Source organism: Pelodiscus sinensis, chromosome 3 (assembly GCF_052426305.1).
Source record: "Pelodiscus sinensis isolate ZL-2025 chromosome 3, ASM5242630v1, whole genome shotgun sequence".
NCBI lineage: Eukaryota > Metazoa > Chordata > Testudines > Trionychidae > Pelodiscus > Pelodiscus sinensis.
Window position 1 is genome coordinate 99,529,384 of NC_143054.1, and position 21,029 is coordinate 99,550,412.

The window sequence follows — 21,029 nt, forward strand, 5'->3', positions numbered from 1 at the left end:
CAGGGCTCTACTGATCCTTCCTCTACTTTTTCTATTTATTGTTCTCTTCCTTAGTTCCATGTTGGGGATGTTAAATTTCAATTAATCAGCTAATCAAATAGTCGATGGAATTTCAGTTTTTGTATATTTCCAAGGGAGAGAGGCAGCGGGTTCCCTCTGTCTCTCTCCCTTTGAAATGTACAGGAGCCACTCGCAGTTTCTGTACATTTCAGAGGAAGAGAGGCAGCGGGAACCCACACCAGCAGGGAGTAGAACAGTCCCCGCTGGCACAGGTTCCCCTCTATGCCTCTTCTTTTGAAATGAACAAAAGCCACGGGCGGCTCTTGTACATTCTAAAGGGAAAGGAGCAGCAGTGGGACTGGCGTGAGCGGTACTGTTTCAATCCCCACTCACGCCATTTCCCCGCTGCCCCCTGCCTCCCAAACCCTCCGCGAAGACAGTGCTGGGTGGGAGAACTGGCTTTTAATCATTTGCTTATTGGGTAGTCGACTAGTCACTTACATCCCACGTCCATGTGAGGACCCTATTTTTGACAACAGAGTTCTAGACTCTTCACTTTTGTGTCAACTTATACTACTTTTGAATCAACTAGTAAGGCTGCGGCACCTCTTCTAGGGAGTGAGCATATCCCAGAAACACAAGCTGAAATGGAACCCAATGTCAACATTTCTACTGATTTCAACGTGACCAGGATTTCACACATAATTACAGGAGAAATCACACAGTCCTAGTTCTAGAACTCTGGCCCTTCAGCTCCAAAAGCACCAGCTCCTTCAGGTAAAAGACTTCTCTAATAGCAGGTGTTGATCATAGATTCCTTGTGTGTCTAAAGCCAAATCAGTTAAAATAATTTCCATCGCACTCTCCCACACACACACGCACATTTCAGCCCACATTTCTTTAAAGCAGTGGTCTCCAACTTTTTACACCCAAGATCACTTTTTAAATCTCAGAACAGGCGAAGATCTACAGCCCTGCCCCTTCCTTGAAGCCCCGCCCCTTCCTTGAAGCCCCGCCCTCTCTATTCTCCTCCTGTCCATCACTTGCTATCCCCAGCCCCTACTTACACACTCTGATAAACAGTTTATTTTTAAATTATGCGATACATACAATTAAAATCACGTGTTTATAGTTATGAAATAAATAGTCTGTTTTTATTCATGCTATTTAAATCTAAAATGAAGCATTTATAATTATACATTTTGTGGGGACAGAGTACTGTGGCTGGGGACAGGGGAGAGGGAACAGGGTGCTGGGACAGCAGAGGACAGGATTCTGCAGAAGGGGACAGAGTGCCAGTGGGGACAGAGTTCGAGGAGTGGGGACAGGGAAGTGGGGACAGCATTCTGTAGTTGGGGACAGGGAAGTGGGGACAGTATTCTGTAGGTGGGGACAGGGGAGTGGGATGCCAGTGGAGGCAGAGAGTCCCCTGCATCTCCCTCCTCCCAGCATCCCCCCCCCCCCGGAAACCAGTGCGTGCCTGCCTCGGGCCGACCCCCCCCCCCCCCCCCCCCGCAGGGAAGCCCCGTGCCCGCTCAGCTGCCCCGGGGCCAACCCCCGCCTCCCGTGCAAGAAAGCCTTGCGTGCGCCTGCCCAGGGGGCCGACCCCCCCAACCGCGCAGGGAAGCCCCACAGGCGCTTGTCCCGGCGCCAACCCCCTCCCCGCGCTGGGAAGCCCCGGGGCCAAATCCCCGCGCGCCGGAAGCCAACACTACCTCCGTCTTCTCTGGAGGTAAGTAGTGGGGCTTCTGGGTTGTGGGAGGGAAATGGGGGCGGGGCTTACAGGACGCCTCGCGATCGACTGGTCGAGGCCTCGAGATCGACCAGTAGCTCGCGAGCGACCGGTTGGTGACCACGGCTTTAAAGCATATTTATAAAAATGTTGTGGATTAGATTTTCTTGACATTTTAGTTTGAAGGAAACACCTAGAATAGTCTTTAAAATTCAATAAACATGCATACAAAGTACAAATAAGATGGTGTTGTTTAGAAAAGAATACTTAAAATTTAAGAAACCAGATGTGATAAAATAGCCCTGTCTATTCCAGTAATGTATAACCACAGATCAACATGAATGAGTGGAGTTATACAACTCTTGCTTTTACTGCGGCTATAGAGACAAATGAAGTAACTTTATTTCCACAGCAATGTTCCAATGCTTGTTTCAATACAGTGCTGGCTACAAGAAATGTGATTAAAGACCTTTATTTCATTGGCCTAGTAACAGTAAAGAAGTTTAGCTGGAACAGCCTTGTTTTGTAATTTGTGTCAAACATTTTCTTTTGAAATCTCTACTCACTTACCTACTGGCTGTGACCTAAGCTTCAGGTTTTTGATCTCTTGATCCTTTTCTTCTATAGCTTGATGCAAAACGGCATGAAATTCTCTCTCCTTCTGCACTAACTCTTCTAGTAGTCTGCAAGAGGGGAAAAGCAGGTTTTTTTAAATTTAATTTTATGTTTTCTGGAAAGAATCTGAAGACTTTACTAATATCAGTGAAAACCAGGATCTACCATGTTGATGCTTGTAACATTCATAACTAATTTGGGAATCTTAAATGAAAAGGTAAATTGTTCCAGCTTTCACCAGTGCGTCTAATAAAGACTGCACATGTAATGTTCTAGTTCCTAGAGCTGGAGCCTTTCAACAAAGCTAGTTTTCAGCATTCATAGCAAATGGGAGCTACACAGAAACTTTCAATCAAGCTTTAGCAAGTCAGCATTCCTACTTCACTGAGTATGGTTCTTAAATAAAAACATTAAAGCAACCATGTAGCGTGTTCAGCTACAGAGGAAGGAGTGTCATTGTGGATCAAAGATCAAAACCACGAATGGACAGAGGACTAAGTTGTGTCTTTAAGACATTACCTTTCATAAGGCATTACCCTTCATAAGTGCAGCTGTATCTACCCCAGCAGGAACTCCTGAAAGCACCACATTAGAGGTAGATGCAGTGGGAACGTGACCACAGCTATGTTTCTTGAAAGGGCGTAGCACAATTCCTTTCTAATGGGAGCAATCCTTCTCTGCCCTCTTTGGAAAGAAAAGCATTGCTGTAGATTTTTGCATGGATCAGTCCTTACACGCTTAAGTCTAGAGACTGGCTTAGTGCCCAGCCATCAATAAGTATAAGGGGTTAGCACCTGCCTGCATTCTCTCCTATATCTTATTCCTTTATCCTTGGTCTACACTAGAGCAAAAGTTCAAATTAAGATATGCAACTTCAGCTCCGTTAATTGTGTAGCTTACAACCAAGTATCTTAACTCGAATTTTGGTGCTGTCCACATCGAGGGAAGTTGATGGGAGCACACTCTCCTTTCGACTTCCCCTACTCCTTGTATAAGCAGGACTACCAGCATTGAAAAGGAGCGCCCTTCTCAGTTCAAATTAGCATGTCTTCACTAGAACCGCTAATTTGAACACTGAAAGATTGACTGCAGCTGCTTCAATCTTATCTGTAGTACAGACATGTCTTCAGGGTAAGATCCATTTATTTTAGAGAGAACTAAGTGGTGTCATGTGTTATGTAAAATTACAGGCAGTTAATGAATCTTAACTTCTTTCATAATACAACCACAAAAGGACACCCAGGCTATGTCAGAGCGTTTAGACTGCAAGCAGTACTTTCGAAAAAGCAAACCGCTTTTTTGAAAGAAAGCAGCGAGTGAGTCTGGATGCTCTCTTTCTAAAAAGCCCTGTTGGCATTCAAGAACGCCTTTTTTCGAAAGAGCACTTTCGAAAAAAGGCGTTCTTCCTCGTGAAATGAGGTTTACTGCCGTCGAAAGAAAAGCCGCGTTCTTTTGATTTAATTTTGAAAGAACGCGGCTGCAGTCTAGACTCAGGTGAAGTTTTTTCAAAAAAAGGCTACTTTTTTTTTTGAAAAAAACCCTGAGTCTGGACACAGCCCCAGAGAAAATCAGAGTCAATAATGTTGAAATTGATAAAAAGTAATAACTAACACAAGGTCAAATTAATCTGAGGAATTCTTTGATGCAATATATTGTTACGGCAAATAGTTTAGTAAAATTTTAAAAATAAGACATCTGAACACTACACAATTTATAAATGTTTATACTAGTGACTGGAAGATAGCTAATGTGACGCCAATATTTAAAAAGGGCTCTAGAAGTGATCCTGGCAATTACAGACTGGTAAGTCAGTACCGGGCAAATTAGTTAAAACTATAGTAAAGACACATAGGGGAACATAATTTATTGGGGGAAGTCAACATTGTTTCTGTAAAGGGAAATCATGCCTTACTAATCTACTAGAGTTCTTTGAGGGAGGGGGGTCAAACAACATGTGAACAAGGGGGATCTAGAAAGCCTTTGACAAGGTCTCTCACTAAAGGCTCCTAAGTAAAGTAAGTTGTCATGGGAAGGGCCTCTCATAGACTGATAACTTGTTAAAAGACAGGAAAGAAAGGGTAGGAATAAATGGTAAGTTTTCATAGTGGAGAGAGGTAACTAGCAGGGGTCTCCCAAGGGTTTGTCCTGGGACCAATCTTATTTAACTAATTTATAAATGATCTAGAGAAAAGAGTATACAGTGGGGTGGCAAAATTTGCAGATGATACCAAACTGCTTAAGACCAAAGCAGAGTGTGAAGCGCTTCAAAAAGATCTCACCAAACTAAGGGATTGGGCAACAAAATGGCAAAAGAAATTTAATGTTGATAAATGTAAAGTAATGCACGTTGGAAAAAATAATCCCAACGATACTTACAATATAATGGGGACTAATTTAGCTACAACTACCCAAGAGAGAGATCTTGGAGTACTGTGGATAGTTCTGTGAAAACATCCACTCAAGGTGCAGCGACAGTCAAAAAAAGCAAACAGAATGTTAGGAATCATTAAAAAAGGGATAGAGAATATGACAGAGAACATCTTATTGCCTCTATATAAAACCATGGTACGCTCACATCTTGAATAATACGTACAGTTGTGGTCCCTCCATCTTAAAAGAGAGATATATTTGGCATTGGAAAAAATTCAGAAAAGGGCAACAAAAATGATTAGGGATTTGGAACAGGTGCCATATGAAGAGAGATTAAAAAGATTGGGACTTTTCATCTTAGAAAAGAGGAGACTAAGGGGGGATATGATAGAGGTCCATGAAATCATGACTGGTGTGGAAAAAGTGAATAAAGAAAAGTTATTTACTTGTTCCCATAACATAAGATCTAGGGGTGACCAAATTAAATTAATAGGTAGCAGGTTTAAAACAAACAAAAGGAACTTTTTCTTCACACAGCACACATTTTGTCTATGGAACTCATTGCCAGAGTAGGTTGTGAAGACCAGGACTTTAACAGAGTTCAAGAAAGAACTAGATAAATTCATGGAGGTTAGGTCCATCAATGGCTCTTGGCCAGGATGAGTAGGAATGGTGTCCCTAGCCTCTGTCAGAGGCTGGGAATGGGTGACAGGAGACTGATTGCTTCGAGATTCTCTGTTCTGTTCACTCTCTCTGAGGCATCTGGCCACTGTCAGAAGACAGGAGACTGGGCTAGATGGACCTTTTGTCTGACTCACTATGGCCGTTCTTATGTTTAGAGCATAAATCAACTCCACTAACTCTATCAGGTTAGAAAAAAAGACTTTCCTCTTGTAAATGTTAAGAGTATAATTTTCTGTTATGCGGAGTTTTACATCTTCCTCCAAAGAATTTGGTACAGGCTCATCAGATACATTATGGTGGATTAGATGGACCATTGCTTTGTTCCTAACAGTACAGGCAGTTTATTCCTCATCCATTCATCCGCGATGAAAAATGGATCCATGTCATCGAAACAGTTTACTACCTTGTGAATGATAATCATATGCTGCTTCTGCTAACAAAACTTAAAGAAGTGCAAATATCCCCAGTTATTTAAGGGAAGATTTCCATGTAACTTATGGAAGGTGATATTTTTTGATCTAATTATAAAAACAGGAAGTTATGAATTTTGCATGTAAGAGCAACATGTTACTCACACCATAACTTTTTAAAGAAAATAAAGCCAGAAAAACTAAATGAAAACAGTGCATCTTTGTTCTAGTGTTCGAGTGATAGGAATGAAGTTTCATTCTTAATAGTAACATGGGTTTTTTGGATGCCACTCCCCACCAGAAAATTGGGCAATAAAGTGTGACTGGCTTAACTGTTTTTTTTTTTTTTAATTTCTTCACTCAGTGAAGATTGTAGAGGGTTTTTAATACGAGGACTCTAAAGTATAATGTCATATATATTATATATGGCATTCAGGATGTGTCTTAATTATTTATGTATGCCAAGCAGAACACAAATTGTAATATGAGAACTTACAAACTATGTTTACCCTAACAAGAAAATGCAAAGCATTTGAATGCTAACAGGTAATGTAACTAAAACTGAGTTACTAAAAAGGTTCTCTTGTCTAAAGACCTCAAATCAAGCCAAATTACACTGAGTTTTCTAAAGTACTTGAAAATGCAGTGTCATTGCCAAATATTTGTACTTTAATAATCAGTACAAAGGATTACAAAGGATATTACCAGCACCACAAGATATATCCTATCAAGATACGGTGTAGATACAGATTTATAAATGTACAGGCGTATTTTTAGTTAGTTCAGAAATCTGTATTTTCTGGCTCCCCATCCCCAATCCCAATCCGATAAGGTCTTGCTATTTACCACCCTCAGCTATCTGAGAAAGATCCTGCTGTGGTGAATTCTGTATGCAAAACAAGAACAATGACAAGACTGGGTCCAGTTTAATTGTGCAGTGCCACTGTTCAGCTGCTTGGATTTGTTCCCAGGGAATAACTATAGAAAGGAATAATGAGTTCTGCTTTTATGGAAACAAAATATGTCATTTATCCACAAAGCATGAAAGGCAGGAATAGCAGAATCTTGGCAACAGGCTTAATAGTTAGTTAAAAAAAGAGCACACCTGAGAGCAAGATTTACACTAATTTTTGTCAGCTGTGCATTGAAGTGAATAAGACTGAAATAATTATATGGATTTTTCCAAGCTCCAAGTTACAAATTACTGTTTATCATCAATTAAATGAGAAAAGCACTTGTATTATGGATTATCACAGCAGTCATATTTGGAGAATTTTTAAGAGTGAAAGAAAATGTATTAATCATAACATACACTTGGTTCCCTAGAAGTCTAGACTTACCTATTTGTCTCTAATTTTAGCCTCTCTAGTTGCACATTTAGTAATCTATGAGCAGCCTGGGAATCATGGGACACTGTAGAACTGAGTGTGCTCACACCTGAGGTAGCTATAGCATCTTCTATGATAATACAAGGCCGTTGAACATTTTGATTCTGAGGTTGTTCATCATGATCTTCAACTTCTATGTCATCCTGATCTGCTGTATCACTTTCAGATGCAAGACTAAAGTGTGGCCTCAGTTCTATAAGAAATAATGTTTAATATTAATAACCACAATACAAATCACACTTATATTAATAATTATTAGCTCATCGTAGAGTTTTGATTAAACTAGACTTGACATTTTTGCAGTAAAATGTAATTGTCTTTCCAAAGGGTTACAACTGTTTAAAAATGCTGTGATGGTTTAATAGATTTTGAACATTATCTGGCTTCAGTTGATCATTAATAAACTAGCACATTGTTGCTTGGTTCCTTAAGGAGGGGCTCAAGGCAGAAGGTTAGGGAAGCGGTGGGGGGGCAGGAGTCAGGGTTGAGATGGTGAGGAGAAGCTTTGAGCAGGGGACTATGAATGTGGGGGGCAGCAAGGGGGCCAAAGACACCTCCCCACAAAGATTCATACCAGGGCTGTTTGCTCTTCCCCTTCCAGACCCTGCCAAGGAACAAGACCAAAGTGTACAGTTTGTCTGCCCCCTGTGCTCCCCAGCCAAAGTGAGGAATGCAGCAAACTGTATTTTCCCCTCACTCCCTCATGAATACATTTGGTCGGTTACATTTCCATCCCTAGTTTGAACTAGGGAGCAAGTGTAGATGTACCCACATACAATGTAACTTGTAGATAGCATATAAATAATTTATTGATGAGGTATTAGAAATCAGATTTTAATTGGCAAATGTCAGTACAAGTCAATTTCACCACCACACAAAATGATGAAAAAATATTTCCATAGATAACATCTGAAATGCTCAGATAGGCAAAGTAAGAAATATGCTGCTTGAGAATTTAGAGAATGCGTTCAAAACATTTACTATGTAGGTTTTGAAATGTGATATTGATTATTTCTGTTTTGATAGCTATAAAGCTTTTACTTTTAAAACCTTAGTGTCTATTGTCATTAAGTATTGTCTGACCTCTGACTGTCAGTCCCCCATAACTTCCCAAAAATCTGAAAATGCAAAAAAGCTGAAAATAAACACTGATATTTCTGTCATTTTTTTAAAATCAAATTCTTCAAAGTCTAGTGTTCATTTATACTGCAGATGCAAAACAGGAAGGCTCTTAAATGCTTAGGATTTTAGGATGGCAGTTTTCAAAATCATGCAGTGGTGGTCTGATTTTTCTCCCTTTGAAGTGAACTCCAATTAACTTCAGCGGGAGCAGTGTTTTAGTCAACTCAGAATGCTTTTTGAAAAACTCACCATGAAATACCAAGAAAAATGCATCATGCTTGGCAGTTCAGCTTGCAAAAATGTTTCAAAGATCTAATAACTCTGTCTATACTACAGACATATGTTTCTCTCCCAACCACAAGCCATATTTGTGGTGTGTGAAATTTATCCCTGTACAAAGAGCCCACACAGTGGGCTCAAGTAGAATTTAAGTGGTCCACAGGTCTTTTGGAATAGCTTTATAGAAGGTCAATTTATACCCTAAAGCAACTGCAAGGAAAATTGCCAGTCTGCATTAACCACTTGACTGCTGCAGATTTAGTACGCCCAAGAAGAATGCACCTGCCATATTGCTGAATGAAGCAAGTTCATTCTAAAATTCTATTGGTTTCAATGGAGGAAAGCAGCACAGTGGGTGTGGCAAACTGGAAACAAACGTGTTAGTGTTGTTTTAACAAGGAATCCTTCTCCTTGGCTTCTTTTCTGTGTGAATAAGTATCTGGCTATAGCATGGAAGTATGTCTGGCTATGGCTCCAAGAGAGAGTTTTTGTCCAGTGGAGCTACACAAGTTATTGGTGCACTTCTTGGGTGGCCAACAGTATGTTCCTTGTCACACATTTTTAAAAGAGCTGAGTGTACTAGATGCTAAGCGCTTTTGAGCTCTCTTTTATGTTCTATGTGTGGATGCTAAGTACCTGAAAAATCTAATCCTCCAAGGCACCAGTAAGTCTACTACTGCATACCCATATGACACTTATTATATCACTACCTCTTGGAAAGGAAGTGCACTCCAAAATAGCCATGACAACTCACTTATGGATACTTGGTTTGTGAGACAGCTAATGAATGTCAACAAAGACAAAAGGAGGCTACTGCAAGTTTTAAAAGCTTGCGTGTAACATAATCATTGCACAATTAAAAACATGTTAAGCAATCAGACATTAAATGTTTGCTGTGTAACAGAGTGACTTACCTGGGATCAGAATAGTAATAGCAGTCTGCACAGCTTTTCGAGTGATGCTATCTAGGGCAAACATCCAATGAGGCTTGATGTTGTGATTTCGTAAAACTTTATTGACCTGATGACAAAGAACACAGTTCAGGAGTCATTTTATCCCCAAAGTTGCACACAGCTAATAATGATACTAAGGTCAGCTACACCGCATTAAAACCAGGGTTTTCTTGAAGTAACTTCATGATATCATTAGAAAAGAAAAAAATATCAGCAGTGTTTCCAACTTTTGCAGTTTTGCTGCAAGTCTTGTGATATTTTGTACCTTTAATAAAGTCTTAGCTCCTAGAGTTAAGTGGTCACATAAGAATCTTAACCTTCATTTTTAAAAAGATAAGATTTTAGCCCTCAAGGTTATAGAGAAAACCCTGAAATGCTTCAGCACTATAGGGCAAGTATAAATAATCTCTGTTTAAAAAACCCCCAAATGTATGCCTTTTAAGCCAATCTCAAGATTTGGGGAAGGGAGCTGACTCATGATTTCTGACTGTTTGGGTCAACAAGACTGTAATATGATCATATATTTTAAAATTAAAGATGAATGCACTGTCTTAAAAAACTAATGTAAGGATCTTCCCACTTGAATCAGAAAGGAACAAATTAATACTATAAGTTGAACCTCCCTGGTTCAACATCCTGCGACCTGACTGATCCTGAACCAGAGAATTTGCCAGACCAGGGTAAATCAATGCTGGCCCCTCTACTCCCAGTGGCCACCCCAACTCTGATCCACATTTCTGGCCCCTGGGGCTCTCCTGCTCCAGTTATCCTGCTTCAGCCCCCCCGGAGCTCTGTTGTCCCCTCATTGGGCAACACTCCTAGTCCCAGCCCATTCTTTTCATGCCTGGCGTCGCTGACAATGCTGGACCAGAGATAGTGCCGGACTAGAGAAGTCTGGATTACAGAGGTTTAAACCTGTAGTTTACTTGAACAGAATTTTTCTAATTCCTTTATGGCTTTGAGTCTGGTTTCAGGTGGTGGGTTTTCTCTGAACATAAAAATATCTGTTACAAATTAAAGATTATTTTAAGATTCTTTTCCATTGTCCCTTTCCTCCTATTTTTTGGCCGAGCAAAACCCTGCTGTTTTAGAGGTGATATCTATGAAATTATATATTCTGCCATAGCTATTGGCCTGGTCCTGTCCTATCTGTGTATTTCTGCAGTACTGCCTTCAAAACTACACTCTCAAGTAGACTCTAAGTTCTCTGTAACTTATCAAAATATTTTTTTCCTGAGGCTGTTCCTTTCAAACTGTCAAAGGGCTGGAAGTAAGCCAAGAAAGACGACAGCACAGATATAACAGGGTGATGGATTATTCAAAACTTTACAAGAACACAGCCAAATTTGGCAGCAACAGCAGCTACTAGGTTTCACAAGCTGTGTCTCTAATTAGGCCACTAGACTCATATAGGAAAAGTTGAGAGACAAAACCAATATCAGCAAGACACACAAGGGAGTAGGAGGGATCAAAACTTTTCAGACAATTTAAGTTACACGTAGAAGTTCATTCTCATAAAGATCCATAAATGCCTCATGGAAAAAATCCTCTGTTGAAACCAATAGGATACTTTCTATGTCTTTTCCCTAGAGAGCTTTCTTTTGAGGGCACTTCATGAAAACATGAAGCTTATTTCTCTCTTATGAATCTTGTAGGAAATAACAGTGCTGTCACAAAGATTAAGAAGTCTTTTGGAGGGACAGAAGTAAAAATGAAGGGGTTCCGCAAGGGTCTGTTAGGGGACCAGTTCTGTTCAATATTTTCATCAACGATTTAGATACTGGCATAGAGAGTACGATTATTAAGTTTGCAGATTATACCAAGCTGGGAGGGGTTGCAACTGCTTTGGAAGATAAGGTCATAATTCAAAATGATCTGGACAAACTGGGGAAATGGTCTAAGGTAAATGGGGAAGTCTAAAAAGGACAAATGCAAAGTACTCCACTTAGGAAGGAACAATCAGTTTCCCCACATACAAAATGGGAAGTGGTTGTCTAAGAAGGAGTACTGCTGAAAGGGATCTAGGGGTCATACCAGACCACAAGCTAAATGAGAGTCAACAGTGTGACATTGTTGCAAAAAAAGCAAACATGATTCTGGGATGCATTAACGGGAGTGTTGTAAGCAAGACACAAGAAGTCATTCTTCTGCTCTACTATGCGTTGTAAGTTGGAGTAGGAGTATTGTGTCCACTTCTGGGCACTGCATTTCAAGAAAGATGTGGAGAAATTGGAGAGGGTCCAGAGAAGAGCAACAAGAATGATTAAAGGTCTAGAGAACATGAGCTATGAGAGAAGACTGAAAAAACTGGGCTTGTTTAGCTTGGAAAGGAGAAGACTGAGAGGGGACATAATAGTGGTTTTCAAGTATCTAAAAGGGTGTTGCAAGGAGGAGGGAGGAAAATTGTTCTCCTTGGCCTCTGATGATAGGACAAGAAGCAATGGGCTTAAACTGCAGCAAGGGAGGTTTAGGTTGGACATTAGGAAAAACTTCCTGTCAGGGTGGTTTTAAACACTGGAATAAATTGCCTAGGGAGGTTGTGGAATCTCCATCTCTGGAAACATTTAAGAACAGTCTAGAAAGACATCTATTGGGGAGATCTAGACGGTGCTTGGTCCTGCCTTGAGGGCAGGGGACTGGATTCAATGACCTCTCAAGGTCCCTTCCAGTTCTGTGATTCTATGTGTTTTCTATTATTGCCCAAAGACAGCCTGTGAAATCTATTCTTATTACAATGGCCACTAGATGGCATTGTGTCACATTGGGAATAAGCTCATCAAAAGGGTTCAGAAACATGTCAGGCAAGGTGCTGAGTACCTCCTGAGTGGTGTATTGGTGTGATGCAAGTTGAAGCTGATCAGCACCTGTCTGAAAGTATTCAGCACCTTGCAGGATTGAGCCTTTAATGAGCACAAAGTTCAAGGTGTTTATCAATGTACTCTATGTTAGTACTGAAGAAGCATGATGACGTAACTTTGTCAAGGAACACAAACATCCACAGTAGTATGACTAAGCACTTTAGAATACAAAACAAAACTTTTCCCCCAAGTGATTTGTTCAGGATATCCTGACAATCAGCCCTTATTATCCATGAGTCCTGAGAATAAAGAAGATAATTCCCCCTATTTTTAGCAATATCCCCATACCAGAGTCGGATACCTTGACACATACTTCAATTTAAGTTTTTATTTCACAGAGATGTGAGTCTACTGAGATATTTATACGTATCTACATAAATGCAGATAGATATATCAATATGTATAGATCTATATAGATATATTATAAAAATGGTCTTGATTTTCTGGTAGGTTATCCTAATTAGAGTCTCTATGCCCGCAGATCTAGGTAAGTAGATATAAAAGTACAAAACCAAATTTTACTATCATCTCTCACTGACTTCAAAGCTTTATCTAGGTTCCCCTTCAACATTGGAACCTGGATTCAAAAAATTGCTGTTTTAACTATTTCCTGTTCCTAGGAAATGAAGGCTTGTCCTAAAATAAGCACCTGACTGTGAGCTGAAGGTTCCAATTGCTGTTATTAGAACTGGAGCCCTCAAATGTTCTCATCAGGGTAACTCTAGTATATGAATTTTCATGAGCTTAATTTTTAACAGACTTATACAACAAAACTTCTGAAAGTGTCAACTTACAGCATCTTGAAAACCAAATAGCACCAACTGGACTTGACTAATTCCATGACTGTCAAAGTCTAACTCCAGTTTGAGTTTCGACAGAGTGGTTGCAATGATTTTGCGATCAGCTGACCTTACAAACTCTCGGAGGCTGGCAACAAGAGTTGTGATGTGCTCCCATTTTAGCTTGGGTTCTTCAGCTCCCTATTAGAGGAACAAAAAGGAACAAATTCAATCTAAAGCACATATCTTTCTACATCCAATCATTTTAACCAATATAAGAGAATGCACAATAAATAATTTTTGCTCCTTCTACATTCCAGAAAATCTACCTTTAAAACAGACAATATGACTACTTTTTAATTAACAAAAAGTACATAGTGTCTCAATTGCTTTTGAAAAGCTTCAGGGGGTATCTGTGTTAATCTGTAACTTTGAAAACAAGTAGTCCTGTGGCACCTTAGCAACTAACAAAAATATATAGAATCATGAGCTTTCATGGGTAAAACCTCCAACTCATCTGATGAAGTGGGTTTCAAATACAGAAACTCACGATTCTATATCTTTTTGTTAGTATCTAACGTGCCACAGGACTACTCGTTGTTAATTATTAATGTGCAAGTAATATATTTCAGCAAAATGTATGGGGGAAAATGCAACTCTCATTATTATTAAAAATTTTTAGCTCCAAAAAGCAAAATTCCTCAGCGCAGGAGGCTTTGTAAGGGGAGAATTTCATCCTCAGTGCTTAACTCCAAGCAGAAGATTCACGCTGTTATGGAATTTTCTCACTGTAGCTACATTTACATCTGCTTTGAATTTTTCACACACTACTATCAATATACTGTGATTGCAATCAATTATCTGTCTCATTCACAAACATGCTCATATTTCTGAATTCTCTATTTTATGTTTATGCTTCTGTTGGCTAAGAATATCTCAAAACGCTTAAAGGGGCAATTTTTGGAAAATACTACAGAAAGCAATTAGATATGGAATCCGAGGGGAGGGATTTGCTTTTTGTTTTGTCAGGAGAATTACAATTGTGGGGAAATATGAAAATAATACATAGTTACAAAACAATATTATAGAGACTTATTTTGATTAAAGTCAGATAAATATTTGTAGAGATACCTAACATTGGTTTCCATGCAGAAGAGCACGTTGTTTTTTCCTTCCTGCTACTTTTCCTAGTCTTCTATCATGACTATGTCATACCTCATGAATTTCTCCTGTATATAAATAATTCAATTTCATCCTCTTCCATTGGTTTACATTGGTCCCCTGACACACACACTGATAGTTTTAGCTGTTTAGTAGCACTTCAACAAAGAGAGGGTCTTGGGCACATCTATTTTACTTCCTCCAGTTTTTAACCCTTCTCTACCACTATTTTCAATGACTGATTCAGCCAAGAACTAGAAACCTCATTCTGTTGTTCTGGCAAAAGTTTCTAGCCACACCAATAGTACTAGGTACCTTTGGAAAGATGTATCAAGCAAATCAGACATTTAAATTTGCATTGTAATTCCTTGAACATACTATTTTTAAACATCTAAATACTATGGGATACATTTAACATACAAAGCCAGTACAGAACAAAGATACTCATCCAAAAGAAATGCAGTTACAGTCTGCAAAACAACAACATCATCTGACTTCAGTGTTGCAACATTTGAAGTGTTATGAACAATTGTTGATTATTTAACATCCGCCTATACTGATATCACAATGAGTCACCCAGAGTACAGTCAAGACATAATATGTGATTATTTTGTGGCTTTCTGCATCTCTACCTGATGCTCTCTTCTCCCACCTTCCACCTCCACGCCAAATTGCTGTGAGAGACGGGATTGATTGTCTTTCAATAACCCCTTTTCACTCCTTTTACAATAATTTGAAAGGACAGGGATGATGGCCTGGTGTGTCTACTCTAGTGTATTTAACTTGGCACAACTGCTGTAGCCTGAGATGAGATCAGTTTGGACAAAGGAACCAGATGGAGGTTAAAAACTCCACAAAAGACACATGTAACTAGAGCCACAGGTTGAATATTCTTGGCTTATGCTTTTGGAGTTGATTATACTGATGGTTACATGTATTAAGCCATCAGCCTTTATTAATCCTGTTAGGAAAAAAATGTTGGCAAAAATGAAATTTAATTAAAATGTTCATTTATTTTCTTCAGCAGTTCACTAGTTGATATCTGTGCACACATTGAGGCAGTAGTTATGAATAATGCAAAATACAGATGTTCAGCAACAAAAATATAATTTTGTGGCATATTTTTATTGTTTTCAGTACAACTGCACTCAAGTCCTACATCGGGGTGGGCAATAATTTTTGATGGGAGGCTACTCCAAGATTTTGGAAAGTGGTCAAGGACTGCACACTTCCTAGATATTAATGAAGGAAATGTGGGGTCTGGGATGGAAGTTAGGTGCACAAGGGAGCTTGGGGTAAAGGATTGGGGTGCACGAGGGCACATGGGGTCTGGGAGGGAGTTTAGGTGAAGGAAGCAGTTGTGACCTGGGGCATGGGACTGGGGAGCAGGGGTTTGGGTAGTGACCTGGGCAGGGGATTGGGGTGCAGGGTCTGGGAGGGGGTATGGCTTCAGGAGGGGGCAAAAGGTTTGTCTTATGAGGGGAGGGGGCCGGAGATGCTGGGGTGCCAGAGGAAGACTCTGGCTGGGAGACTTACCTGGGTGATTCCCAGCCAGCAGCCCAGCACGTTTCCCAGGCAACCTCCCTGCCTGCCTCGCCCACCTCCTGCATAGGCTGCAGGGGACATGTGCATCTGTGAATAAGAGCCAGAGGGGAGGGGGGTGCTTCGCGTGCTGCCTGTTTGAAGAAACTGGCCAATGGGATTGTGCTGGGGGTGAGGGCAGCACAGGAAGCCTCTATCACCTCCTCCAGCTCACAGCTGTGAAACACAAACGGCCCAGCAGCTGCTTTTCCGAGCAACGCGCAGGGCAAGCAAGGACTCTGCCTGAGGCTCCCTGCTGCATCCGCTGGCCGGATCTAGTGGCTTGGCTGGGCTGTATTTTGCCCAGCTCTGTCCTACATTATATCAGCCACTTAGTTTCATGCCAACACCTGGTTGAAGAGATGTATCTACACATATATGTACATGCATTTAAATGCTTATTGAAAACCTGCAAAATTACAAACGATTTCTGTCTGCCAGCAAGTTATTTTACCTGAGCTAAGGCTTCCATTAAGTTCCTCACCACCTTTTCTTGGTCCTCTGTTAATATTCTGTGCAAAGTGGCTCTCCGTTCACTATCCTTTTTTAGCATAAAGAACCCAGAATCTTTCTCTTCAGGTGAGGGAGGAGCACTATGATCCTCAAAATTCTCATCTGGGATGCTGAAAGTTTAATTGACAATAATTAACATTTAAAAAACCTTACATTGCTAATCCATGAAGCAGCATTTAGACAACATAGCCCAGTGGTCCCCAACACAGTGTCCGCAGACACCATGGCGCCCCCGGGCACCCAGCAACCCCGAAAGGTTGGGGACCACTGACATAGCCCTTTACCTCAGAAAAAGGGACTGGATTCCCTTTCCATCTTTTTCTCCACATGATTTGGCTCTTGATTTGAAAGAGAATGGATCAATTTTTAAGTCTGTGTCTGGTGAAACAGAGCCATATTCACTGCTACTGCTCGTATCTTCAACCACAACAGGAACAGGCAAAGATATGCTCCGAAGGTATTCTACTCATGAAGGAACAATCAGAAAATTAGTGTTTCAAAACCACCCCAAATGGTGTTAGCTACAATGGTAATACCTTAATTCTGAAAAGAAAATTATACTTTTAAGATGAGGCAGAAAAGCTAAACTTCAACTTCCCATCTCAGTTGCACATATATGAAAAAAGAGCCTTTTAAGATGTTTCTGGAAAAGAGTTCTCAGCTACTGGAAGAAGCCACAACACATTTTAGATGAAAAGTGTTTAGAGATCTGAGACCATCTCAACTTACTTGGCTTTATGGTCTTTACAAAGTTAAATATAATAAAATCCTAGAGAACTACAGTGCTTATGTATACATTCATTCCAGAGCACCTCTGAACATTCTCTGAGAGAATCATATCTCAACACAGAGGATCTGTTCAAGACCCTTGCAACAATTTAAGCTTTACAGTAAAAAGTTAAGGTGACTTCAACAGAAACAATTTCAAGCTTACATGATGGTATAAACCATTCCCACAAACCTTCTGTAGTGACCTAAATTTCACCCTAAGTGCATTTGGAAGATAACCTGGGTTGAGTTTGAGTTTTTTTGTTTGTTTTTTTAAATTTCTGGAGAAATTTGTGACACATGCAAGAAAACTGAGTTAGCTTCCTCTATAACAGGGGTGGCCAACCCATTCCAGATGAAGAGCCACAATAGCAGTGGAGACAGTGTGAAGAGCTGGGGCAAAGTTGTTGAGAAAAACAACAACTTTTCCCTAGGTCTTTGCGGACCTGCCCCCCCTTTTTTTTTCGGGCTCAACAACTTTGCCCAGGCTCTTCACATTGTCTCCACTGCTATGGTGGCTCACAAAAAAAGCACTGGGAAGGGGTGAGAGGTGTAAGCTATGGGAAGGAATTTGGGTGCAGGAGGAAGTAGAGAAGAGGATGCTAGCTCAGGTAGGGGGCTCCAGGCTGGAGAGTGTTGGGGTCAGGTGGAGGGTTGGGGTGTTGAGCAAGCCGCAGGCTTGTGGCTGTGAGGGTGCAGGAGTTTGGGCTGAGGGCAGGGAGGTTGGGAGTATGATGGGCTCAGAACATAGATTTGCAGCATGTGGATGGTCAGGGGTGTTGTGGCAGAAGACTGGGGATGTGAGGGTGCAGGAGTTTGGGGAAGTGAGAGGCTCAGGACAGGGGGTTTCAGTGTATGATAGGCTCAGGTTTAGGGTCTGTGTGTGTGTGTGCTGGAGTGTTATGATGCTGCGGCCAGATGGGGGCTTGGCCCCAATTGGGGGCTTGTTGGCCAGGCTTCCTTTTTAAATAAGATACTATGTCAAACACAAAATGTTTCAGCGTTGTCTTTATTTATGAGAGGGGCGGGGAATCTGTTTTGAGTCAGGGGTCACTGACCCTCAGAAAAGTCAGTTGGGGCTACACAAGTGAGATGCAAAAAAACAACCCCTCCCAAACCCCCCAAGCCTCACTACTGTGGTCCCAACTGTGCTGGGACCCCTAACCCAATCCGCCCCCCAGAGCCAGGCACTTGCAGCAAGTAGATCCTGAAATCTTATTCAAACTCTTATACTGCAGTTAAGAGGTTAGGTAATTGAAAAAAATTGAATAAAAATGGAGACCAAGACTGATATTACACCTCTGACATCTTGCAGTTTCAGGTGTCATGCAGAGTTTCCATTGAAACTGTCATTGTAAACAATGTAACTGCTCAAGGCACATGATATGCAAGATATTAAGCATGTGCTCTATCAAACTGTAACCACACCAGGTTACATACTGTACTTTAAAGCTATGTGATAAAGTGACAGCTTCCTAAGACTGTTTGGTTTAATAATTGTGTCCAATCATCTTATCTTTGCAGTTTTGAGATGTGGTAATTTACAGCAGAGTAAATTTTTCTCATTCTATTACCACAATGTTTTGAAGGGAGAGGGGGGCAATTTAGAATGTTAAAACTCACCATTTGAGTTGGCTGTAAGTGCTGTAGGAGGAAAAGCAAACAAAAATATTCATCATATGGTAAATTTAACTGAGCAAATAAAGTGTAAATAATAAATTATTTCCTCTCAATTGTACTGTGCATGCTCAAGACATCTACAATGTTTATCCAATTAGTCTCTAAATTCTAATTTCTCTTTTCAATTAAATATCAATTTTTTTTCTCTGAAAAAGTTAACATGGCCATCTAATATTTTTTCTCTATTTTAGGTATCTTGATAAAAATGTTTCCTTAAATTCAGCAGGCATTTTTCCACATTTAAATAAATATATCATTTATGCTGTCAAAGAAACCACCTGTGCTCTGCAATTTTTTAAAAAAGTGATATAATCTATGTAATAACTTTGTATACAGTAGCTCAAGCAGGAAGATTCTTCTATTCTGTTTAAGTTTCAAGTACATTTCAAACATCTTAATATCTCAAGCATAGATAACCCTTAGAAAAATGAATCTGTTTGTTTTAATACCTGTCATAGAAAGCAAAGCTTTCAACAAATTACCTGAGAGCTTTGTCTGGGACTTTCTCTTTTTGCTTGAAATCTTTAAGAACTCATCTACGAGTAGTTCATTAGAAAAAGCTCTCTTGTCAGGGTCTGGTTCAAAGCAACGCAGTATGAAGGCTTTGGCCTCCACTGACATGGATTCTGGAATCTCTGGGTGTATTTTAAACATTCCCACCTGGAAGACATGAAAGAGTTAAAGAGAAACCAGCTGTCTTTCCTTCTACACTTTGCTATCTGCTTTTGATACAGATTTACTAAAATGTACTGAAATCAATGAAACAAAATCTTTACTAGAAAAATTCTATTGCTCCCAAAAGAGGGTTTCACAGAAGGAGGATGTATTGCTTACTGGCTCAGCATGTTAAAAAGGAAAAGATATAAAAAAATTAACAGATTTGTGAACAGTCTTTTGTTGCTCCATTTCTGTCATCTTTGACACAATACAGCACTCCCACTCAACTGAATCACATCAGATAACACATTTGTTCTAATATGCTCATTAAAGAGGCATTTCCTTTATCTTATCCTTGCTGTTCTCCTACTATCAGTCTTTTAATACAGTCATAAGATTTCATTTGTTTAGAAATAGAACGGTCTAAAAAAGAAGCCTTACCTTAAACATAGCTGCCTGTGGCTCCCCCAGTTCGTAAAATGGGGGCTTCCCTGTGGCCATTTCAATGATGGTGCACCCCAAAGACCAGATGTCGGCAGCTTTCCCATAGCCTCGTGGCCCTTTGTCTATTATTTCTGGTGCCATATACTGAAGGGTCCCTGATTAAAACACAGACAGTTTTATTTTCTTTTAAAACTCAGATGATGAGGTAGACAGCTAAGGAAGACAAGGGAACCAAATGGAAGGGCCGGGAACAATATTAGTAGTTTAAAAAAATTATCCTCAGATTTTAAAAGAATACTATCAGTGAAGGCCACAAGCGAATAATGTTTGCAGCTGATGAGATGTCCACTGAAGTTAATAGGAAAACTCTATGGACATCAGGAGGCTTCGGATTTGGTTCCAATTTCACATAATCACATTATATGCTTAGAGAAAAATTAAAAGGGCAATTTTGAGTTGGATTCAGAGATGCAAAAACAGACTAGTGAGGTGATTGGATTCTATTTTCTGGAGTGACAGCTATTTAGTCATAGCATTGTGCATGCTCTTATATTCAGACAGTACGAATTTAGCAAACTCTGAAAGAGGGAATTGAAATATACAAGTTGAAAATGGATTACGAATTAGATATATATATATGCACACACAATGTAATAAGTTTGATTTAGGTTCTAAAGCAGAAGAAAGATCAAATTAAAAACAAATTCCTGAGATGGAGTTAGGCAGACTAAGCCTAAGTAAAAGTTAGTTTTGGGTCAATAAAAAAAGCAAGATTAAAAACTATACAGAAGAATGATAGGTACTTAGGGAAGAGAGGCCTATATTGTTTAGGATTTTAATCTCTAAAGTAATGTCAGCAATGGCATTCCTCGCTACTAGTGCATATAATTAAAGTTTATAGTTTAAGGTTAGGCAAATTAAATATGACCATTCCTCCAGCTACTAGATGCACTGATTAGAAGTACATTGAAGTTCTGCGTGTGAAGCTGCTGCATGATCTGGCCCTGCATTCAAAACTACTATTCTTTTGCTTTC

At 40.0% G+C, this 21,029-nt stretch overlaps 1 protein-coding gene across 3 annotated transcripts in view; it reads right to left on the reverse strand.

The window, feature by feature from the left end:
- The window catches only part of MAP3K5 (mitogen-activated protein kinase kinase kinase 5), a 155,954-nt gene that overhangs the window by 5,614 nt on the left and 129,311 nt on the right, over positions 1 to 21,029 (reverse strand). For 2 of the 3 annotated variants that reach the window (XM_075924257.2, XM_014580354.4), the window contains exons 19-27: positions 19,992 to 20,149; positions 19,376 to 19,553; positions 18,837 to 18,857; positions 16,730 to 16,907; positions 16,387 to 16,555; positions 13,206 to 13,391; positions 9,515 to 9,620; positions 7,152 to 7,392; positions 2,303 to 2,415 (exon numbers count right to left, since the gene is read on the reverse strand). In XM_075924257.2, the coding sequence (XP_075780372.2) occupies positions 2,303 to 2,415; positions 7,152 to 7,392; positions 9,515 to 9,620; positions 13,206 to 13,391; positions 16,387 to 16,555; positions 16,730 to 16,907; positions 18,837 to 18,857; positions 19,376 to 19,553; positions 19,992 to 20,149 (1,350 nt within the window). Of the gene's footprint in view, positions 1 to 2,302; positions 2,416 to 7,151; positions 7,393 to 9,514; positions 9,621 to 13,205; positions 13,392 to 16,386; positions 16,556 to 16,729; positions 16,908 to 18,836; positions 18,858 to 19,375; positions 19,554 to 19,991; positions 20,150 to 21,029 lie in introns of those variants that run through there. The other variant, XM_075924258.2, reaches the window with a different exon arrangement.